Below are 23040 nucleotides of genomic sequence, written 5' to 3'. Positions count from 1 at the left end.
TGGTTTCTACTCTTTTTCTGTGGAGAGTCAGGCTTAAAGACAGACCAGTTAACAATTGAGCCAGTCCTGTTAACGCAGTGGGAGGTGCTTCCAACCGCTGATCACCGACTGGTGATGCATGCCATCCAAAATTATACAAATCCACCCTCAAGCGCACACAAAAAACACATGCTGTAGCACAGTGTTTACTGGGTGAGAGTAACAGATGAGGAGAGCTCTGACAAAGGCAGAAAGATACTAAAGGGAAAGACATGTAGGGTGACATTTTCAGGTTTGGTGAAGCTGCCTGTCTATCCCAGGAAAACAAGCCGAGGGTTGAGTGTTTATGAGTTAAAAGGGCCATAAAACTAGACAAACATACTTAAGCACTGTCTGGCTGCCTTCAGGCCTTCTGTTTTTCTCCACTGCTTCCACCTATGGCTTCTCCAACAATCACACGTTTTGTTTTCTTTATGAAGGCATGTCTTTTCCTTCAGACAATTCACAGGGTTCTTTATTTCTTCTTGTTACAGTAAACCACATTGTTACAGGTCTGAACTGAGCAAAAAAGCAGACTTCACAATGTTATGTAAGTTAACAGAATATTTATTTTCCATTTTCATGTGAAGACTATCTGTTCTGTCAGCAGTTTAATCAGCAGCAGCGTAACTGAACGCAGTGCGGTGCATCTGTTGTCGATTTAGATGGGATCCTTTATCATTATGACTGTGAAATGTGGTTAATTAGTGCTGACTACATGGAAAGTTTACCAGGAGTGGTAGTTTGGAGACTGTATGGCTGATGGTGTCTTTGGGTTAAGACTCCAGTAAAGTCTGTCTGCAAGGTAGCAAAAGGAGAGGGGTGATCAGAGACAAAACAGTCATTAGCTTCCTGGAATGAGGGAGAATAATACAGCAACTGCTTGTGTGGGTGTGTGTTAGTGTGTGTTTACCTGCACGCAACCTGTGTTATGGGTGTCAATCAGGGATTTCCCATGTAGGTCCCGTATGAAAATCTCTCGAGCAAGTGCTCTGCCACCTAAAAACAAAATGCAAAAAAGATAATATATGCATATATATATTGCTACTGATTGCATTGATTATACTGTAACAGAAGTTATTCTGCTGTGCACTGATTTCTATCCTGTAATTATCATTATCTATGTCAGACTGCAATTTTTTAATGTGCCACAATGTTCTACACTTTAAATATCATCATGGAACCTGCATGCTGGATTTATGGTGATTTATTTTGATGAGCATATCCATTTACATGCTGAATATAGCTAGTATGCCATTTCACACGAGCACACAAGAAAAATGTTTTATCCTCCACTGCCCTCTTGTGGACAAAAGGTAAATAGCCGATACAGCTAACAGATTGTGTCAAAAGACAAGGGTTGTGTTTTTATTTTATTTTATTTATACGCTATATTGCTATTGTTAGTTGGCAATATAGAATATTGTTTGCTTTATATGTTATTATAGGGATAAAATATTATAAGAACTAGGATAATTTTGACCTGCACTACAAAACAAAATGTGGTGCTGTACTGTAAATGCATTCAATTAAAGAATATGAAAAATGATGCTCTATGCTCTACGGAACAAACTAAATATGCTTATGCTTATATTCAATATTTTATGTAGGTGGTAGGTTTTCTGTTATATGGTATATACCTTTACCTATACCTAAAATAATTAATTAATTTGAAATACAGTATAACATTAGGCTTCTCTTCTAAAACAAGAAAGCTCTAACGCCAAGGTGAGTTCATAGTAAGGCTACCTAATTCACTTAATTGGAAAAATAACCTGGAAAAACAGAGGGGGAAACTGACTGATGTTCACAGCCAATTACATTTTTTACAGATTATAATTATTCACCTTCTGTTGTTCATACAGAGGCTGCTAAATGCTTCGCACAAGTATATATTTGATTCTGTCGTTGTAAAGACTTAAAACCCCTTATAAGTAGAACTCAGATAAGATTAGATGTTCCTGTATTAATCCCCCATGGGGGAAATTCAAATTGGCACAGCAGTACAGGAGGAAGAGTAAAAACAATAAAATACATAATATAATACAATAGAATATAAAAAATAGCAACTCTATATACAATAATGTAGAATATGGTAAGCCTGTGTCTATTTGTACATGTGCAAATCATATTTATTACTTTAAAAATACTAAACTAATGTCTTAATAAGCAATCACAGCAATAAGAATCATGTATCCAAATTGGGTGTCCGATGAGAGCATTGAAAGAAGCTAGAAATGGCATTACAGTCTTTATATAGTATGAATAATACTACCAGCAGTGTGCGTCAGTACTCATTACAGCAGTTTCCATGCTGTCAGCCCCTAAAAAACCCGAATACTGGAAAGTCACTTCATATGTAGTTAAATAGGGACTATTAAGTATCACTCAATGGAAAAAAAAAAAAAAAACACTCTCCAGTCAGTTAAAGCGGTTGACGTCTGATGTGTCCGACGCCCCGTGAAGGCACCATCACACCCTAACATCCGGGACCTTTCCCGGAGCCGACCAGTGAGTGTGGAAGTGGGGCAGCGGAGAGCGGCGCAGGGAGGGCGGACTGATGACAGCTGTCAGTGTGGACGAAAAAAAACACCACCAATCTGTGGGCTCTCCCTTAAAACCTGCAGGAGAACAGGGAGCACACCTCGGTAGCACCGCGGGTTGTTTGACGGTGTCGCTAAGGTAACGCTGGGTGTTTGTTTCTAGGTGGTGGTGGTGGGGTCGATGCCAGCTTGCCTCTCGGTTAGCCCCCACTGGCTATCCAGGCTAACCACCCAGCTACAACCCGATCAGCTAACCTCACAGAGAGATAGCCGTGGTGTTGGGGGGGGGGATATGTCCGCTTTTGTTCGGCGGAGTAAGAACAAAAAACTTTTTAATGTCGGGAGGACGAAATGCGAGTCAGCTAGTTAGCTTATCAGTGAGCTGGCTAACGCTAACAGGGCAGTGTAACTTTAGCTTTAACCTAGCCGTGGTAGTTAATATCTATTGCCCCCCCCCTCCCTCTAATGGGCAGCTAGCGGGTGTAGAGGGGCAGTAATGTAAGGTTTCGGTGAATGGGGTGTTTAACGCTGCAGTAAGTTAGTGTGAAGTTGGGTAGCTGACGTTAATGGTAACTTCTCCCAGTCGCTTAATCAAAGCCGGACGTTTCTTCTGAGAGCTGGTCAGACTGGTTTCATTATTTATATTTATATATATATATATATATTTATTATAAGTCCACAGGGTTTAACGTGGGGTCATCTTAAAGCAGTGCTCATGCCCTCGCTTTGACTCAGTCGGGTCCTGAACTAGGCGTTTCCTCCCCCCTCCTCCCCCCTCCTGTCTTTACCAGCCAGCGAGAGTTGCTCTTTTGTCTGTCTGCTAACTTTTGATATTATCTGAATGTCCATTAAACACTGAGCAGCACTAACTCACCAGCTGTTAATGCAAAAAGCCTCAGCAGTGAACAAACATAAAAAAAAAAAAACAACATATGATAGTATCATTCCCTGCTGTGGACACCATTAGCTGTTGTTTATGGGAATGTTATGTTCATATGTTTATTTATAGGGTTGCAGTGGCCCTGCATGTCAGCCACAACTGTTTATCCGAAGCCATTGTAGGTGCCGTACATGAGAGACTGTCTGTTTCTGTGGTAAGAAAGAGACTGTATGGGTTGTTAGTGAGAGTGGCGTGCATTAAACCTCGCACAATGAAATGTCGTTGAAACTGGAGACAGCCCTCATGCGTTTTGTCAGATTATTCCAACACATGGCTTTTGTTTACAGCCCCTGTTAAAATTAGTTTTGTTTTCTCTCTCTTTCTCTAGGCATTTGCATACAGTTCTGTGTATTCTCTGGACTCGTACATCACCGGTGGAGCTGCTACGGTTGCAGAGGCAACATGGGGACACAAGGTTCTGGTAGAAAGCGAGCCCCTGTGAAAGATCGGTTCTCGGCAGAGGATGAGGCTTTGAGTAGCATTGCCCGAGAGGTGAGTTCAAACTCCCCATCACACACTTCTTCCCATTTTGGAGCAAACTGGCATGGATCAATGCTACCATCCATTCGTGCATTGCTTAATCGATGCTTATATGATTTTACACAGCTCACATTTTGTTGTTTATCCTCATCCGGATAGTGGGCTCTTTAAACATGGGTAGAAGATTGTTTTATCAATCCCAGATGTTGTTAATATGGGCTGCAGCACAATCACATTTGAGGATAAAGGGAACGTGAGTAGACAGTTGAAACCATTATCAGCACTTATATGACTGGCTGACACAGCATTATGGCTGAAAGAGAAACCTTTTAAACTAAAACCCATATGAAATGTTATATCGCCAAAGCCGGAAAATGTTGATGTGTATGTAGGCTGTTTTCAGTTGTACCTGTAGTCCATGTTGTGTCATTATCATTACCTAAACCAGAGAAACATGCTGTGATCACCTTCTAAACGTTATGCTTGTCAAAGGTGTGATCCATTTCTAAGTAATTATTTTAAGGAGAGAACTATAAGGATTAGATTTGGCATTGTTTTTATATTAACGCTTTTTTTGTAGATATTTGCAGATATTGTTTGCTTTTGTCAGAAGTTTGGATGGTAATAAGTCAACTTTGCGTAACTCTAATAGCATTTAACTTAAGGACTTGTTGCTTTGACAGTTTTTTAAATATTGGGATGGATTCAGATTTTAATGCAGCCTGGCAGATAATGCGTAATGTGTCAAACTTTAGGTCTACTCCCAAATTAATCGTTCAACACCCAGGCTTTTACTCAACTTGGGAGAGAAACATGTATCTGTTACGCAATAAATGATGTTCATTTGAAACGTAGTGGTCAAAGTTGTGTCTGAAGCGTATACTTACAAATTAACCAGCAGAACCTGAATATCCACATGTGTTTCAGCCCACTCGAGTGGAGACAGCTGGTTTGGACCACAGGGAGATTGACTTGTAGTGTTTTTGTTTGGAGGGGGAAAAACACGGGCAGAGGAGAGAAGCTGCCTAGCCTGTAACGACATGCCCTGGGATTATTCCGTTTTGTTCCACAGCAGGGCTGTCATTCCTTTGCCTTTCTTGAGAATGGGGTGGCTCACAGCATGAACTACGAAGATTATTTTTCACAGTTTAAAGGTATTTTTATGTTTGGTTGGTAAAGGTGAAATAGTAGCAAATTGTCTGCGGATTTTCTGTGACGGCTTCTTGTCAGGTCAAATGATTTCTTGCTTTTACAGGTAGCACTGTAGCACTGAACAAATCAATCTTTTTTTTTGCCTTTTGGTGAATCTTAAGAATGCTTCATCTGTGCTGTTTGAAAGCTGTTCACTGCCTCATTCTTGGGCACTAAGCACAAGGCTCCATTTGCTCTCTTTATAGTCATGCAGGCCGATCATAGAAACATGAGTCATCTGACCCTCCCAGTCAGGTCCTAAATCTGAATCTCTTTGTGGAGCAAACCAAAGATTAGATCAACTGTGCAGGGAGTTCAAGGGGTCAGTGTCTAACTTGTTACACATCACCACCCCTCCTCAACAAATCTTCAAAACACTGCAGCTTCTGCCTCGCGTTGTCTGTGCCTGATTAAGAAAAGTTACAGCCTGCCTGCCTGCCTGCGCTTGGCACGGATCACTGCTGAGAATGACTGTGAATTTGAGCCTGCACCGTCACCAGCCGAGTTCTGAGGCGTCTTGCGTTTCTGGGTAGTCAGTCCCTTTGAATACCAGCAGCGTGCTTACAAATCTGACAGTGGTTAGAATTAGATGATCATCTCATACCCGGTGTCCCTTTAGATTAGGATCTAAGGGACCTAATGGTACTTGAACAAGGCAATCATTGACTTTCCTCAGTATACAGAGGGTGTGTGGTTTTTTATTTTGTTTTGTGGAAGCTATAGTTCATAGTCCATATGATTTCATTTGTGATATCAAGTCAAGTGTCACACTTTTATTTTTCCGTGTATGGTTAGGAGACCGTCTTGCCTTCAGAGAATAAAGGATATATAACAGAGTCTGTCAACAATTAGTGGGCCAGGACTGTTTGATCCAACTGATAATGTGGTTTTTAATACTTTATATAATAACACAAGGATCCATTGGGTGTAATTTGTCGCAGAAAAAAGACCTGAAGGTTAGTCATTAGCACCTAGAGGGACTGTACTGACCAATTTTTAAAGCTGTCCGTGTATTTTAACAAATTTAGCTGTTTTTATGAGCTCTTTCATACGTAGTTTGTACATACCCTAGTATGCTGGCTTTGTGGTGATGATATTGACGAGTATTTGTTGTTTGAACTGCCAGAGATTGTTGCTAAATAAAATTCTGCATTTACAAATGTATTTATTATTGGGGATTTTAAAGTATTCAGTTTACATATCAGCGCCTTCTATTTAGTATACCCATTGTACGCTTATTTCTCAGAAATCTTTTTCATTTTCATAGTACAGAGGTAATCAATGCAGCAATATTAATCACAGTGATTAATCACAGTAATGAACTGCAGATGTCTTTCTCCACTTACTAGTTGTTGTTTTGTTTTATTTCATTATTTGTTGGATACTGCATGTTTTATTTCAGTTTTGATTTATTGGAATATTGTTGATTATTTTGATTATTGATTAATCTCTTGATTACGTTTTTGAACTTTGCAGCTATTCACAATTTCCAAGAGCCCAGATGTTTTCAAATTGTTTTTTTTTCCTGACCAATGGTCCAAAAATCCCAAATAGTAATCTTTAATAGAACTTACAATGATATAAAACAGGTAAAGCAGCAAATCCCTTACATTTGATTGGAACTACCCTAACTGGACTATTAGCTGGTACATCATATTCTCACTGTGTGCAGTCAGGTGCTCCAGGTGATCTCATGTTGAATCGCTGGACTCTGATTGCCCAGAGTGGTGGAGGTGTGTTTGATGGTGAACTTCTGCTGCTCAGGTTACCCTCCCATGATATGGCTGTCAGAGAGCTGGGGCCGGATGGGCCAGGCTATAGATAGGACAGAGACAGAGAGCTCAGCTGTGCTGCTGTGCAGAGCAGGTCACACTGTCAGACAGCTCAACAGGTGCAGAGTACAGAGCCAGCCGTCTCTCTGGCTTTCTCATTTGCTCTCCTCACACATTCGCAACTTTAATTCTTTTTTCACCTTCTACAAAGCATGTTTCATTGTATGACCATCAGTTAGACTCCAGATTTACACAGAGCGGCCTTCGGAAATGGTTACAGAAATGTCCCACATGGCCTTTAACCTAAGCGTCAGTATTTACATATTAAACTTATTTACACACTCGAAAAGTCATTTAATGATATTTCTTTGTTCACATCTATAAGGGATGATTTGTGTATTAGCTACTTAAAAATGCATATTTTTATGCCATGGTTATAGATGGATCTCACTCATTAACCCAAACCAACTGCATCTCTCTGGGTCATGGTTTTCACTCGTTGCCTATCTTGGGAAGTTAAGTTAAGGTATCTTATCACTGTGAAACAAGATGTTTGTTATACTGATAAGCCGAAAAACCATAGGTTTAAGAACAGGTTACTTCCTCCTACTATTAAACTCTACCACAACCTCAGCCACAAGTGTGTTTTCCTGGGTTTAAAATGTTTATAACTAGGTTTAACAATTTGCTTTTACACAAAACTGTAAAAAAAAAGTGTGCAGGTAAGAAGAACCTGGATTTGGGTGGTTGTTTGACATTACTTTAAAACAGTTTTTATTCTCCCCAGGCTGCTATTGAAACAGGAATAGTCTATACCCACAGGCGGGCTATTCTGGCAGTGCAGATAAGAAATTGCTGGAATGCTGACAGTGTTTGTCTGCAGTGAGATACTGTACGAACCACGCACTGTATTTATGGACTGTCTTTTAGTTAGAGATAAAGGGCTAGCCTCCGTGAGCAAGTGTGCCATTCTCTGTTGGTGGGATGTTCAGTTTCAGAGCACGTACGGAATGTAATTGGTATTAATGGGAGGATAGTCTACATAGTCACCTGTGTGACTCCTCAGGGCTGCGTACTGGCTCGCCTAAATTAGCTCCTTCTGCTGAAGTGGTCTTTAAAATTAGCTCCTGTTCATATTCTGACTCAGTTGGGGGGAAATTGTGTGATGACTCTTCGCACTTTCCCCCCCCAGAGGAGATTTTATTGGGCTATGTTTGGCTTTGACTTCGATTTGTTTGTACTTTATAGGGTTGAGCTAGTTTGATATTGTGAAATCACCTCCATGTTTACAGACCGAGCAGAACCACAGTATTGTGACTCACTTTGTTCCCTGTCGATACTGTACTTCTCCGTCAGTTTGTCCGCTACTGGCATGTGCCCCATGAGGTCTTTTAATCATTCCTCCTGAAACTGATGGTTAGCACATGTTGTTGTTGTTGTTGATGAGGCATCCCAAGCACTCACTCTGGACAGGACTACAGCCCTCTGGCTCACGGATGAACTGGTCAGTGAGGGCATCCCGTTCATATTAGAGCCCGATAGTTGATGGATTTGTTAGGCTGGTGTTATTTGAGGTTTTTTTTTTTTCTTTTTTGAATATTGGGAACAGAGATGAGACAATATATCAACTTATGTTTGTATATATATATATACGTTCAAAGGAAGGGGGCCTTAAATCTGTTTATTAAAGACCAAGATATGTACTGAGTGGAACTTTTTACAGTTGAAAGATAAACTTGTCAGTGCTCTCTGGTGGATAAAATACTACATGTAATTGAGTAACTCTTCTAAAATAACACACTTAATATATTTTTGGGATTTCCGTAGCACAGTTTCTTGTTATTTATCAGCCGTTATGTGCAGTGATCCCTGTACACTTGTGCTTATATTCAAGTCAACCTGGCTGATTTATCGACCGGGTTGTATTTGTTTTGGTTAAGTGCTTTAATCCCAGTGTGAGTCACTAAAACTGTGTGGTCTGTTGTTTTGAATATGTGCTTGTTTTTAGGAAGAGGCAGCGTTAACTATTGCATGCAAATACTTCTAGATCTGCACGTTCTTCTGATGCTGTACATGTCTGTCCTCTAATCTAGATTGTACATTACAAAACCATTTTATTTTTGATTTGTTAACAACGCTGAGGTTTATTTTTTAATCAATGCAGAACTTCCATAAAGTCAACCTCATCATAAGAAGGTTAATTAGGCATCAGCTAGTGAAAAGCTATGCTCTCATAGGCTTTCACAACCAATCTTAAGCATTTGTGCAGAAATGAACTCAACCCATGTGTACACTTTCCACTGTCTCTTTTCTCTCACAGGAAACACGACTTGAAATAAACTCCTGTGAATTGGGCTGTGTAATTGTTGTTTGATTGAGGCAATCCCCTTCCTTATGCTTATTCCTTGCACTCATTGGGGCGTGTCCTCAGTGAAAGGCACCTTTTTTACGAGTTTCCATTCATGGCTAACAAGTGTGTTCATGTTGTGTTTCACAGGCGGAGGCGAGGCTGGCAGCGAAGAGGGCGGCTCGGGCCGAGGCCAGGGACATTCGAATGAGGGAACTTGAACGGCAGCAGAAAGAGGTATAACGGCTGGCAAATATGCACTGTGACCATTATTCAACGCGTCAGTCAAGCTATTGTAATGCCCCATAACTGTTGCTCTCAACACACATCATCTGTGGATTAAACATGGATATTGTTTTGTCCTCTGTTTTTCTTTTTATTGGTTGTTTTTACATTAACTATGCCTTGTTACTACAGTAACTTACTCGCCAGCTGCTCATCTGCAACCATAGTCGCTGGTGCAGAGGAGTTGTTTGGCTTTATGCCCTTTGGAAGAATTTCTTAAGGATTAATCTGACATTTCGTACACAAAAATATACCCACAGAAAGAAAAATGAAAGTGCTGCATGTCCACAGATGAAACCAAAAGTTCTATTCTTGCAGCAAATGTCACCCAGTTTTTTTTATTTTATTTTTTTTTACGTTTCAGCTGTTTTTAGTGAAGTATGATTGTATGTTTTTCCTGGCACTTCTTCCCTCTGTCCAGCTTTCTTACCACTCATCCAGTGGTAGCAACAGAAAATGGGGTCAGATCCACCAGTGGATGGTAGGCGAGCGCAAGAGCGTGTTGCAGCCTCTCACTCCACTAACAGCCTGTTGTGTGGGATTGAGCCCCAGTCAACCCTGACCATTTAGCTACACTTGACTCACAGACTGCGCTGTACCTCACTGCGGAAATATGCCTCAGCAGTGTATTTGCTTTGGAGACACCAAAATCTGTGACTGCGTGTATTTGTAGAGCAAGCATTGGCCTTTGACTTTATTTAGGGTGTGTGAGTCTGCATGCAAGAAGGTGGTTTGGACGTCTAGCTCTACTCCTCCAACCTCCGGCTACTTCAGAAATGATGGATGCTTTTGGATGTTAATGGACAACTCTTGCATGGAATTAACCTGTATGTGTGTTGGTGTGTCGACACAGTAGAGAGAAGCAGAGAGCTTTTTTATTGTGTGCTCTTATGTTGCTTTTTTAAAAGAACAGATGAGACAAAAATGTGCAGTATATTAGCTGTTCTTGTATATCATTAATCTCGCTGTGGTACTTTAAGAGGATAACATTTGCGAATGTTTATGACATCCATTTGGTTATAAACATGATGACAGACGTTGTTTTGCATGGTTTGAGCTTTGCATAGCAACTGTTGAGAATTGCAGTGACCTTACGCACCCCTGTGATTGAGCCTCTCTTACTTTCACTCTATAATCTTTACCAACTTTCCTTCCTTACTCCAGGCTGACACAGAAAAAGCCAGATCCTCTACTAGTAGTAGTAGATCCAGCAGTCGTCATCGCCGGGTCTGTATCTCCCCCACACACTTCCTCTTCGTCTGCCTGTATTTCCTTTCGTCTTTCTCTTTTAATCCTGCAGTTAATCTCTCATCACCCATGTTCCTCTCTGTCTGCTTTTCTGCTGTGACTCTTTGTTTCCACATCAACAGGGGCTGGATGATGATGTCATGTCAGTCCGCAGCTACAGGGTGCGTACATAATACAGCCCTGCCAGTTTTATTAAAGCTGCACTCTCATAGGGGCACACTGATGTGTGAAGGCCATTGTTCTTGTTTGAAAAGCACTTGAAATACTTTTATTTGGTTCCTTTGGGTCATAAAATACTTTTCTCCTTATGTTTTCTTTTGTCTTTTTTTTTTTTAATTTAAAGTCAACCTCATCAGGAATACGTGACGTAGGAAGTCGATCCAGTTCCCGTAGAAAAGATGCCTTGGTGCGTTGTGTGTGCATGTGTGTGAGAGCATGATGTATATTTATGTGGAGTTTGGCAAACTGATTGAATACCTGGTAGTTCTGGGTGGTATGACCAAAAATGTGCATCACAGTATTTTTTAAGATTGTGGCAGTTTTGCTGTATATCCCAGTATTTTCTTTCTTTATTTATTTTATTTTCGGCATCACTGCGCCTTTAAAAAGGTCGATAGTGACCCCACAAAATGATACAAGACGAGAAATAGCTTTGAGGTTACTGTAGAGAGACATCTGTTTCACATGCTTTCCCACATTAAATTTCTCCCTGTATCATTCTTGGATGTGTTGCTGTGTGATTTTGATGGATTGTACCATGACAAGACATTTGGACAGCTAGAATCTGTTGAACACTGTGGACACAGAAACAGATTGGCTATAGCTATTTTCAACAGGATTGTGAAGGGAATCTCTGCATTTGTTGCAGGTGATACAAAAAAAGTTAAAGTTTAGGCTGATTCTGCATTTCCAACATATTTTTCTTCACTTAATAACATCACATAACCATCGTAATGGACAGAGTGCCACTGACAAATGGTTTTGTTCCTTCCCTGTGGCCTTGGCAAGGTGTAGAAAAAGAAATGGCTTTCTTGATCAGTTGCTGTGTTGGATTACTTAACCTTTTGAACAACTAAGCTGCTGAGCTAGTGTTAGTGACAGTGCGCTGCCGGTGCAGACTTAACAGCAACCTAACACCTCAGATGTTTGGTCATCTTCTGATCATAACTCTTGTGACTCCTGTTCTCTCTTCAGTCTGATGGCCACTCCATTAGCTCCACCCTCAAGAGTTCCCGCTCCACTGTATGTACCTATGGGATGGTCATCTGTTTATCACTGCCTCTACGCTTTTCACCTTTTGTCTCATTTTAGTGTTGTTGTTTTATTTTACACTTTTTTTTTCCCTGGGCTGGACAGAGTTCTGTGTACAGTGACCTGCATGGCCATAAAAAGGCCTCATCCAGCTCCTCGAAGAAGGACCTGCTGGTCAGTGTACTCCTTTTAGTGACGATGTCTTTGCTACAGCCTTAAGCATGGAGGCAGTTTTGACTAATCAGAGTGGCTTGCGGTGGTGATTTACTGTCTTTACCCCTGATGAGCTTTACTATTCACTGTCTTGTGAGCCGTCACATAGATGTTGGCCAAGCCGTGTTGAATGTGTCTTAAATAGTCTGCCACTTGAGAATAAAATGTGTTATGTTGTTGTTTATTTGAGGGTCATATATTATGTTGCTACCCTTCCAGACTGGACTGTACCATGATCAAAGGAACTACACCAGCCTAACGAAGACCAAAGCAACTCCTTCTTCCTCCACTTCCACCTATCAGCCTCGGGTTGGTCCTCTTGCCAGTGCTGTGCAACTTCCAACCCTTTATACACAGACTGATGTGGTTAAAGGACACTCAGTGAAACCAGAGCCAGTTGAAGCAGTATATTCCTATCTGCATGGTCTAGTTTATTTGTATATGCCTAACAAATTTGTTATATAATGGCAATGAGGGGTTTTAGTTTGTGTTATAGAAGCATCAAAGCAAAGATCGTTTGGGTTTCTTAGCTGTTGTAGCTGATGGTCCCTTGTCTGTCACAGAAATCCAAAGTTTGACTTTGAGATGAGATCTCTCTACTCTAAAACAGTTCTTGTGATCATTTGAATTTATGTAAAGCACTCACTGACTGACAGAGGTGGTGCTCCTGCAGAATTGAAACAGTCTATAGGGACATTGTCACCTGACCTCACTTCTCCACTCAACACTTTTGACCCTAAACACTACAGGGTCAGCAAAACATTCATCCTGTTTCCACTTGCTGCATTTCTTTAGTTTCCCTCCACCTCACATTCCCACTACAGCTTTCCTCTGTCCTCTAAACATTTCCCTGCTCCCCTCCTCTCTGACAGGCCACCACTTCCTCGTCCTCCACCACTGGCACGGGGCTGACTCGCAGCTACAGCACGGTCAGTTTCTGTCCACTGAGTGGCCAGCATCTCTCTGCATACCTCTAGTTACCTTCAGAAGTAGACCTTCCCCCCTCTCTTGTGTCCACATTCATCTGATAGGATGCCCAGGGCAGCTGGGACTGCTTATATTTAGCTCCTAGACACTCTTGAGCACTTGACGGTGGCCAGAGATTTGTGCGTCACATAGATAAGGCTGGAGTTTGCATGAAGCCGGGCCTTTTGTTGTACAACACTGAAACAAATGGCCTACTTGATGTTGGAAATACAGAGAGTTTCTGTTTATTGCATGACCCAGAGAAAGTTATTCTACTCAACCTACTTAGTTAGGGCGTTAAAGATTTATGCTCTCTCTTGTGTTTTGCTGAGTCCTGCATTGTCTCCCACGTGTGCCCTCAGGCCTCTATTTACGACGACACCGCTCTTTATGGCTCGGGGTACAGTTCAAAAGCTGTAAGTCATTCGAATGTTTGTCAAACAGCGTTTCAACAATGTTCCCCACCACAGCAGCTTACTGTTATGCCTGTGGCCTAACGTCTGTCTTCATGTTGATCCCCTATCCTGTCCTCCTCCTGTTCCCCCCTCATCCACAGCCCTCTGAATATAGCTGGTACTCCTCTGGAGCCAGCTCCACCCGCAGCAGCCCTGTGGTGAGCACCTTAAAAACACCGCCACCCTGCATGATGTCAACACCACACACACACAGGGATGCCCACAACTAACAAGCTTCCCCTCGTCCCCTCCGAGCACCAGGCCCCTCTTCCTCTCAGGGACAATGTTGATCCCCAATATCAGACCGGCTACAGCTTGCATTAGGGAACAGCATCGTTGATTGACATTAAAGTGTGTGAAGTAATACTTAGTTCTGCAGTGCTGTGCAGGATAATATGTTGTGGCAAGGTTGTCTTATCTGACTTGGCTCCAGTTGGTGCATTTGACAGAATTATCTTAATTGCATGAATTGGCATTACTTACATGGTAATCCAATAATCTGTTTAATACAGAGACCGCTACTGGATGTTTACTGTTTGAACAAGAAGTGTGTTTATGTATGTGTGTGTGTGTGTGTGTGTGTGTGTGTGTGTGTGTCAGGAAAAAGCCTTGGGCATGCAGCCATCCTACATTACTCTGGCTCCTCATCATGTGTGTGTGTGTGTTTCTATGTATGTGTGCGTTTTCCTCTCAGTCTTCCTCAGATGACGACACTGTCAGCAGCGTGTCCCAGGAGCGCGTCAGCAGAGGCCGTAGGGACAGTGTGGTGAGCCTCAGGGATTGGACTGTAGAAAATCTAGACTCATGCAGTTCTGTCACAGTAGTCACACAATTGTTGTTCTAGTTTATCAAAGCTTTGTTCAAGAGATTATTTTATTTCATTGCACTGCGTAAGAGTATCAGCCATCATCCCATCATCATGATTTGTAAAATCTTTTTGACCTTGATTGATCTCAGGCTGTATATGATGTCATTGTTTTCCTTCTGTCCTTACCCTCTCTGATGAATTTTACTCTTTGGCCCTCTTGTTATTCTTTATTTCTCTGCCTCTATTTCTATCCTCTTCATCCTGTGTGTGTGGTGTACACAGTCGTCTGACTTCTCGGACATTAGTGAGTCGGCTGCTGATTATTTCAGCCGCTCCAACCGAAGAGGCAGCATTGTGTCTGACCTCGATGATTTGAGCATTCCAGATCTGGACACTGTAAGTGGCTAAGCTAAGTTCACAACAGTGTGCTGGGAATTGCAGTGCAACACCAATGAATGCGTTGTTTTATAACTGGTGCATGAATTAAAAATAACATTTGTTTTTCAAAACTCATCCCACAGTCTGTTTTTTTTTATTTTTTCATTGACAACCTTTTTATAAATTAGTTGAGTGGAATAAAGTTAGTTGAAGTGGATGTGGCTGCAGTGTGCAGCAGCATGGACTTTTGATGAAAAGGTATCTTCTTTTAATGGAGATGTGTGATTCACTCAGTGTTTGATTTGCTTGGCAACTCCTTCTGATCTGTGAACATGCAGCACTTATCACAAACTCATATTAACTTCTGGACTAACTCCCTGATTTACAGATGAGGAAATGGCTCCAAGCATGACGACGCAGGACGCTTGTTCTCCAGATATTCTGTATCTCATTTTATAATATTTCTTCTCTTTCTTTCAGCTGGATGAAAAATGTGACAAGCAGTATACAGATTATAGTCGGGTGAGTGCACCATTATTTTACTTTATTCACTCAAAATCCTTACCAAGCACCAAATAGGTTTTCATCAAGGAGTTGTGGTGTCTTTTTTACCAACTCAGCAGCTACATATAGAAACCGCTGAAGTAGATTTCCTCAAGAATGTAAATACACACCAGGGCTATGTGGAGACCACAGTAATGCTAGATACATTTGTTTTTTGTGGTCTAGTCAAGGCTTGAAATTAAATGTTTTCCTAAGTGTCCTGCAACTCCTCTTGTCCCAAATAGATGTTATTTTTATTTCATTCTACATATTTAATATAGTTTAATAATGTTGTTTCAGTAACATGCATCACTCTTAACTCACACTGATCCACCATGGAAGTTATGCCGGTTGTTCTCTGTACTTACAGTATATTTGAATACAACATTGAAATCCCCCTAGGTGTTTGTCCTCAGTCTGTTTTCATTATTATTTTAGTGATTGGTCGAGTTGCTGTTTCTTGTATTTTTCCAGCTCAATAAATGCATCACTGCAATCTGCAGTGCAAATGCAAACCTGTTCTTTTGTTTGTTTGTTTAAATATTTACAAGCTCAAACAAACGATTTACATTTAAGCTATAGAAACACTCACCCAGAGATCCAGAGAGAAACAGTGAGACAGTGAAACGTGCAACACTGGTCTCTCTGTGTGATTGATAGATAATTGATTTTGTATGTATTTTGTAAAATGTAAACACCTGATATGGTGATGATATATATTCCATTATGCAAAATTGTGATCATTTCATTTGTATTGATACATTTCTCTACTGTCTGTGTCTTTGTGTCCCAGGTGCTATTTTTATTCCCCCCCTGGGACATGCCAAATATTGAGCACTGGGTCTCTTTACCACCTGCCACACAGTGAAAAAGAAAATGGAAATATGAATGCACAATAACGTGTGACAACACTGAGCTATAAATTGATTTCTATGTCATATTAGGCAGCTACTGTGTAACTACAACACATCAACAAAGAAGCATTATCTTCCTATTATACACACAGCCTGAGGAAAATGTGAGCTTGTTTGTCAAGTTTATAAAATACACTTCTGCACATGACAGTGACAATACCTCCCTCAAGAGGATTTGAATCAGGCAGGATTGTTTGCCTGCGGGATCAGATGATGGTGTTGAATAACATGTCGGAGTTGTGTTGCCTTGTGCTCCGCTGTTATCTGTGTCTGACTGGAGTTCTGCACCACTTCTGTGTCTTCTCAGCCATCTTCCCGCTGTGCGACCCCCGGCCTCTCGGCAGCCACGTTGGCGTCGCTGGGTGGCACCTCGTCACGACGGGGAAGCACAGACACGGGTAGCGTCTATGACCCCGACACCAGTCTGAGTGAACTTAGGGTAAGGTGTACAGTACACACAGCTTCACCCTTCTATTCATGCGAGTGAATAAACTGATGACAAATGCTAGCATATGAATTGTGTGACCTCCAGATGTTCATCATCACATTGTCATAAATTAAATCCACCTGTTGTATGTCTGAGCAATGTATGTATACATCTGTTCCCTCTGCATATGAACCTCCCACAGCATTTCCTCTGTTGTGCTCTTCCTTGCTGTTCTAAGTGTCTGCTTCTTCATGTATGCACGGGAGGACTGGATGTGACATGTTTCCTATGAAGCTGTTCCTTGTATCTGGGTGGGCTGGTGATGTGTATGCCAGCTGGGCTGTCTCTCCGATGGCAGCGCGGGCGCTTTTTTTGTTATCTCTCCTTGATACCCCACCCTCTCTTATGCCCCAGTTTACCCCAACCATTCCTTCCGTCTGCTCTACAGGATATCTATGAACTAAAGGACCAGATTCAGGATGTAGAAGGGCGGTACATGCAAGGGCTTAAAGAGCTGAAGGTAGAGGGGCTTGAGCTCACAGCATGCCTTCTCTTGTTCTCTGGGAGCAGTATGGCATCACTAACTCCCCCTGCCTCCCCACTCATTTACCCCTCTGTCCCCCCCCCTCCTGTAGCTCTTAACACCACAGCCGTGTCTTTGCGTTCTCCCAGTCTGAATTGCGTAATGATCCACCTTTTTTTTGCATGATCTCCCTTTCCTTTCACTTCCTGTTTTGATCCAACTCCCTGGTTGTCTGCCTGAAATGAAGACACTCCCACAACTCAGCTGCGTTCACAGTTGTAAGAAGAGTTAAAATGCTCCACCTGCTGACAGATAATGGTCATGCTTTCAATTTTGAGGCTCTTCTTCCACCCAGGCTTTCATTGCCACAGTGTTTGATTGCCTTCTGGCTGCCTGACCTCTGCGGTCACCTTCAGCAGCTTCCTGTTCTCTTTGAAAGGACACTGTATGTTTGTTTTTTTTTCATTGATAAGAGTAGTTTACTAACAAATCTGACTCCTGGCTTGTTCTTGGTAGAGGTTGATTCAGCCAATGCACTTTAGCTAGATTACTTTTCATCATCTTGTTCCCTGGTTTACTTGTAGTTCTCTCTTTCAGATCCCTTTTTCACACTATTGCCTTGTTTCACTCCTGAAAGTGACTCAACGCATTCATACTGTTGACCACTTGCTCATCACATATTAGTAATAAATAATGACTTGTTTACAAAAAAATACCACAAAATGTGGCACAGAATTATGCTTTTACTCCGTCTTACATATAGAAATAAGAAAATATTTGTGGAGTATGTTTGGCCAATGTGTGTTGAACGTGTTAAAACTAATTCTTTGTATACCAGAGAGCCCACCTGGTGCATGTAGGTGAGCTGTGCTTTAAATCAGTTTACTCTGTTTATTGACGCACTCCCACCCTTAATCAGGAGTCACTTGCAGAGGTGGAGGAGAAGTATAAAAAAGCCATGGTATCGAACGCACAGCTGGACAACGACAAAGGCAACCTCATCTATCAAGTGGACACACTAAAGGATGTCATAGAGGAAATGGAGGAACAGATGTCTGAGATGAAGAGAGAGTTGGAAGACAAGTCAAAGGTGAGATATCTGTCACTCAAAAGTTCTGGAATAAAACATCTGTCAGAAATGTTTCTGTTCATTCACGTTCTTATATGCAAGGGTTGTGGCTAAAATGCTCTTGTCTATTATTTCAGGAACTAGAAAGACAAAAGCATACATGTACAGTCCTGCAGCACAAACAAGAAGAACTGAAAGAGGGAATCCGCCAGAGAGATGAGCTTATAGAGGTAAGGCTGCCCTTGGATTAGAAAAGCAAACTGTTTCTGCCAGCGTGACCACATCAGACCGCTATTCTGTCAACACCTTGAAAGGTGTTAGTGCTTCTGTGCAGGCTGCAGCAGAGGTTCTGTTCTGCAGGAACCTGATAAGGATTGATTGGCACTGGTCGGCCTCTAGGTCCTCTCCCGGTCTATTGCTCTGTCCCATCTGACATTTAGCTCTGTTTCAATGTCCTATCTGACTTTGAACACTATCAGTCATTCCTGTCCTTGTTTCACCTGTTTCTATCCCTCATTTCTGTATCTGTATGTATTTTATGTGCATTGTCACATCTTTTGTCTTTATTCCATTCATTTTATCCTATTCTGTTCTTATCCTGTACTGTGTCATCTCGGTACTGCTCTTCACCGCTCCAGGAGAGCCAGCGAATGCAGACTAAGTTAGATGACCTCACCAGAGAGGTGTTTGACCTGCAGGAAACGATTAACTGGAAGGACAAAAAGATTGGGGTAGGAGGTCCCACGTGGGTGCTCTGACAGAACGTGAGAGGCAATAGACGGACAGACATTAGCGTCCGTCCACCTCTTTTGCCTCTCATGCTGTCTCTGCATGATGGAGACCCCTTAGGCATTAGCACAAACCTGGATCCATCCACATTCACAGCCTGGATTTTTATTTTTTATTTTTTTGCATGTCAAAATAACAGGTTTTTTTTCCCGATTTGGATCCCGTAACTTCAGCTAACAATGCACTGGCACTCTGTTAAAGCCTGCAGTGGACAGCGTGTGGAGAAAATAATAAAACATTTCAGTTTTTGCTTAAAGAGAAGTGCTTATATTCTAGCATGACATGCATGGTTCCACCTGTGGATCAGTTTATTTGTTAAGACGTGAAGTCTAAGTGATCCTATTTGTATGTAGTTTCTGCAAAGTGAAAAAGCTCTACCTCCTTACAGACTCTATCATTAGTCCCTGTGCTCTACCAACTGTTAACCTTTTTTTAACATCTCCTATGAGCATGTAGCCTTGTCATCGTCTGAGTGTTTGTTTCTCTATCCTCGTGCACAGTGCATGTCTGTGTATGGAAGATGTCTTGCTGTAGCATGTGGTGTTGCATGTCTGTCCAGAGTCTATCCAACTTCTCCTCTGCCTCTTCTCCTCTCTCTTGTCTCTTTTCCCGTCCGTGTGGCCAGGCCCTAGAGAGGCAGAAAGAGTACTTTGATTGCATTAGGAATGAGAGAGATGAGCTCAGAGATGAGCTCGCTGACATCAAGGGGAAGGCCAAAGCTGGAGAGGTAGGTCCCAGCAGACAAAAACAAGCGTGGTGGAATGAGTTTCTGGCCCCAAAACTACTTTTTATACTTTCCTTTTGGTTGGAACTGAGCCAGTTAATGCTGCCAAAGTGTTGTACCTTTAACTTCTGCTTCTTTGTTTTTCTTTCCATTTTATTTTCTCATCAACTTTTTCACTACCTGCTGGTTTTACATAATTCATTTGGCACATGTTATACTGTACTGCACGATGGATACAGCGCACTATATCACATTACTCGTGTAGTAGTTGTTTATAGATGTCAATGAACATGGACGTCACCACGGTAATGTCCTACAGTGGCAAACACCTGCAGTCAGTATCTACTGCTGTTGGTTCACATGTTAAAGGAAAACAGAGAGAATGTGGTTGGGCAGGTGATTGTACAACAGAGTCAGAAAGAATGTCACTTTTTATCGACTGCTGAAAGAAGCATTGTGAAATAAGGCAGCGCTTTGTTTACTGAAAGTGAGGCTGCTAATATATATATTGAAAGTATTTTTACTAACCTATCCAAAGTTCCTGTTACTTTGTCCAGGCAAATCCAGACACATAGAGTCTTTAGTTTGTGCCTTAAGGCTTTGGTTAATGCAACGTTAAGGCCCCCCATTGTTGAGCCACATACTGCAGACATATGTACGTAACTTTTAAGTTGCACTGATATGGAATTTCATCATAATTATCTCTCTGTTGTGGCCTTTACTGATATAACTGATTTTCTTCTACAAAACCAATATTTTAGAGCAGGGGTTCCCAAACTGTTTCATGTCAAGGACCCCCACAATAGATGCAAAATTGACCACAGACCCCCCCCCCAATTTAGGATTTTTCCTTAAGGAATTCCCTTTTCTATTTTTAGGTTTGAAGATAAAGTCTTAATAGTCAATCAGTGATCAAACTAGGAACAATGATGATTACATTTTCTTGCTTATCCAGCAACATCCACAGAACGCGGACTGTTCAGTATGTCGTACAGATCATTGTGAGGCCTTTACCTTTGTAATATTTGTGTTTACTTTTTGGAAAGTAACATCAGTGCATACCCTCTCTGCACTAGTGGAGCCGGTCCTAAGCAATGTGTGTGCTCTCACCACAGAAACATGGGCTGGTCATTATCCCAGACGGCACACCAAACGGAGACGTCAACCATGAGCCTCAGTCCTCAGGGATCACTGTGGTCTCCCAGGAGGCCGCCCAGGTGCTGGAGTCTGCAGGAGAGGGCCCACTGGGTGAGTCAGGGATATTATGTCTGTCCCATAGAACAGCACTGGTACATGTTTACCTAAAGAAGTTGTTTTGATTAAAGGCTCTAAATAAACTGTTTATATGGATGCTAAATAAATAGATATGATGAGGTGTATTTAGAAGCACCAACGCTTGTAATAAGAAACAGGACTCTAACCTGCTGCACACGATTCCAGAAAATATATCCCTCCTGCTAACACAACACACACACAGTTCCTCTGCACATCTGTTATGATAAACTGCTTCGGTTTAATGTGTTTTCCTGCTGTTTTGTAGATGTCAGGCTACGGAAGTTGGCAGAGGAGAAAGATGAACTGTTGGCTCAGATCAGGAAGCTGAAGAATCAGCTGGAGGAGGAGAGGCAGAAACACACAAAGATGGACAGTGCGTACACAGACGGGGAGAGGATTGAGAACGGTACAGACCTACACTTTATTGAGATGCAGAGTAAGTTGGCTTTATAATTTTTTTTTATAAGCACATACATGAAATATTATGAACATCTTTTGTTTTTTAAACTCACTGGTTTCCGTTTGTCTCTGTAGGAGATGCCAACAGACAGATTAGTGAATACAAGTTCAAGCTTTCTAAGGCAGAGCAGGAAATGGGTACAATGGAACAAAATGTAAGTGAAAAAGAAGTTCACATTAGATTATAGAAATATTCACAAGTCTTAAGGCTTCAAGTCACCAAATTGTTCTCTTTTTGTGTCCGTTCTCCAGATTAACAGACTTGAAGGGCAAGTGGCCAGGTACAAGGCATCAGCAGACAACGCGGAGAAAGTAGAAGACGAACTTAAAGCAGAAAAACGGAAACTTCAAAGAGAGGTAAAGACACACACTTAATATATAATATTAATATAAAACATCAGCAGGCTGAATGCTAACGTCTCCCCTCTGCCCCCCCCAACAGCTGCGCACATCTCTAGATAAGATCGAGGAAATGGAGATGACCAACAACCACCTAGTAAAGCGCCTCGAGAAGATGAAGGCCAACAGGAACGCCCTTCTGTCGCAGCAGTGAGGCAAGGCAGCATCACCACAAAAGCCCTTAAACTCGCACCTCAGACCTCTGACTGCCATATTGTGTCTGGAGCACATTTCCATTTTTAGCTGTAACACTTTAAGATTTGTAGCTAACCAAAAAACACTTTAAAAAACATTGTAGCACAGGCAAAAAGCTGAACTGTGTCTCTTTTTTAAAAACCTGGAAGCATTGAGGGGTTTTTTTTTTTTGGGGAGGAATAACTCAGAAACTTAACTAATAAAACTATAAAGTTGCTGGGAGATACATCTGAGGAAATTTCTCTAGTCACTACTTAATTTTTCAGTGCTTTGTACTACATCATGTTATCCACGAGACTTTATTTCTCTCTGGTTGGGTGCTTGGCTGTACTTTTGTTTTTTGTTTTTTTTGTTTTGTTTTTTGATAAGTTGCATGAATGAGTATAATGTTGCTTTTAACTATTCAACCCTCACGGCTGCTCCGGCCCCGCACCTTCCCGGCTTCCCCTCACACAGTGAAGTGCCTTTTCACACTAGGAGACTGGAGGGGGTCTGCACCGCTCAATGAAACAGTAATTGTTTTAACAGGTACAGAATGATGTATTTAAAAAAAAGGTGCAGTCATTATTTGAAAATATGTAGAACCAAGTGTCTGCTGCGGTTTCATTGAAATTTTTCAAATATTTAAAAGATTTCTTGAAAATAAATGTGTAATTTACAGAACTGTGTATACAATGTTTTCCTTCTTTCATGTAAGTTTTGCTATTTTCTACTGTTTGGAATCCATATGAGGTGTGTACGTTGTTTATTTTCTGTGTGAGTTCACTTTTTTTTATTCTAAACGGTTTGGTTTAATAAAGACAGGATGATAGAGGCAGTTAGGAACCT

General features: G+C 41.5%; 1 protein-coding gene and 1 long non-coding RNA gene across 13 annotated transcripts; one reads left to right on the top strand and one right to left on the bottom strand.

Annotated features, from left to right (window-relative positions):
* Positions 1-618: 618 nt before the first annotated feature.
* On the bottom strand, positions 619-4954 carry LOC127375648 (uncharacterized). The gene is made up of 3 exons (XR_007887389.1): positions 4869-4954; positions 932-1017; positions 619-816 (listed from the first exon to the last, which is right to left on the bottom strand). It is a non-coding gene; the product is annotated as an uncharacterized LOC127375648 (long non-coding RNA).
* lrrfip2 (leucine rich repeat (in FLII) interacting protein 2) lies at positions 2516-22875 on the top strand. Of its 12 annotated transcripts, XM_051421628.1 has the most exons (27): positions 2516-2700; positions 3830-3993; positions 9442-9528; positions 9998-10057; positions 10741-10803; positions 10947-10985; positions 11168-11230; positions 12019-12066; positions 12181-12249; positions 12508-12597; positions 13161-13217; positions 13617-13670; positions 13811-13867; positions 14404-14475; positions 14800-14913; positions 15376-15417; positions 16660-16791; positions 17228-17299; positions 18222-18392; positions 18509-18601; positions 19010-19102; positions 19786-19887; positions 21000-21132; positions 21425-21595; positions 21694-21773; positions 21871-21975; positions 22061-22875. In XM_051421628.1, exons 2-27 carry the CDS (start codon positions 3904-3906, stop codon positions 22169-22171), a joined length of 2268 nt encoding a protein of 755 aa, XP_051277588.1. In that variant the 5' UTR covers positions 2516-2700; positions 3830-3903; the 3' UTR covers positions 22172-22875. The 12 variants fall into 12 exon arrangements, with proteins under 12 accessions (XP_051277588.1, XP_051277597.1, XP_051277606.1 ...); XM_051421637.1 differs by lacking the exon at positions 17228-17299; XM_051421646.1 differs by lacking the exon at positions 19010-19102.
* Positions 22876-23040: the final 165 nt, after the last annotated feature.

This window comes from Dicentrarchus labrax, unplaced genomic scaffold, assembly GCF_905237075.1.
Source record: "Dicentrarchus labrax unplaced genomic scaffold, dlabrax2021, whole genome shotgun sequence".
Taxonomy (NCBI): domain Eukaryota; kingdom Metazoa; phylum Chordata; class Actinopteri; family Moronidae; genus Dicentrarchus; species Dicentrarchus labrax.
Note: the sequence above shows the minus strand (reverse complement) of the source record. Positions and strands in the feature narration are given on the sequence as shown.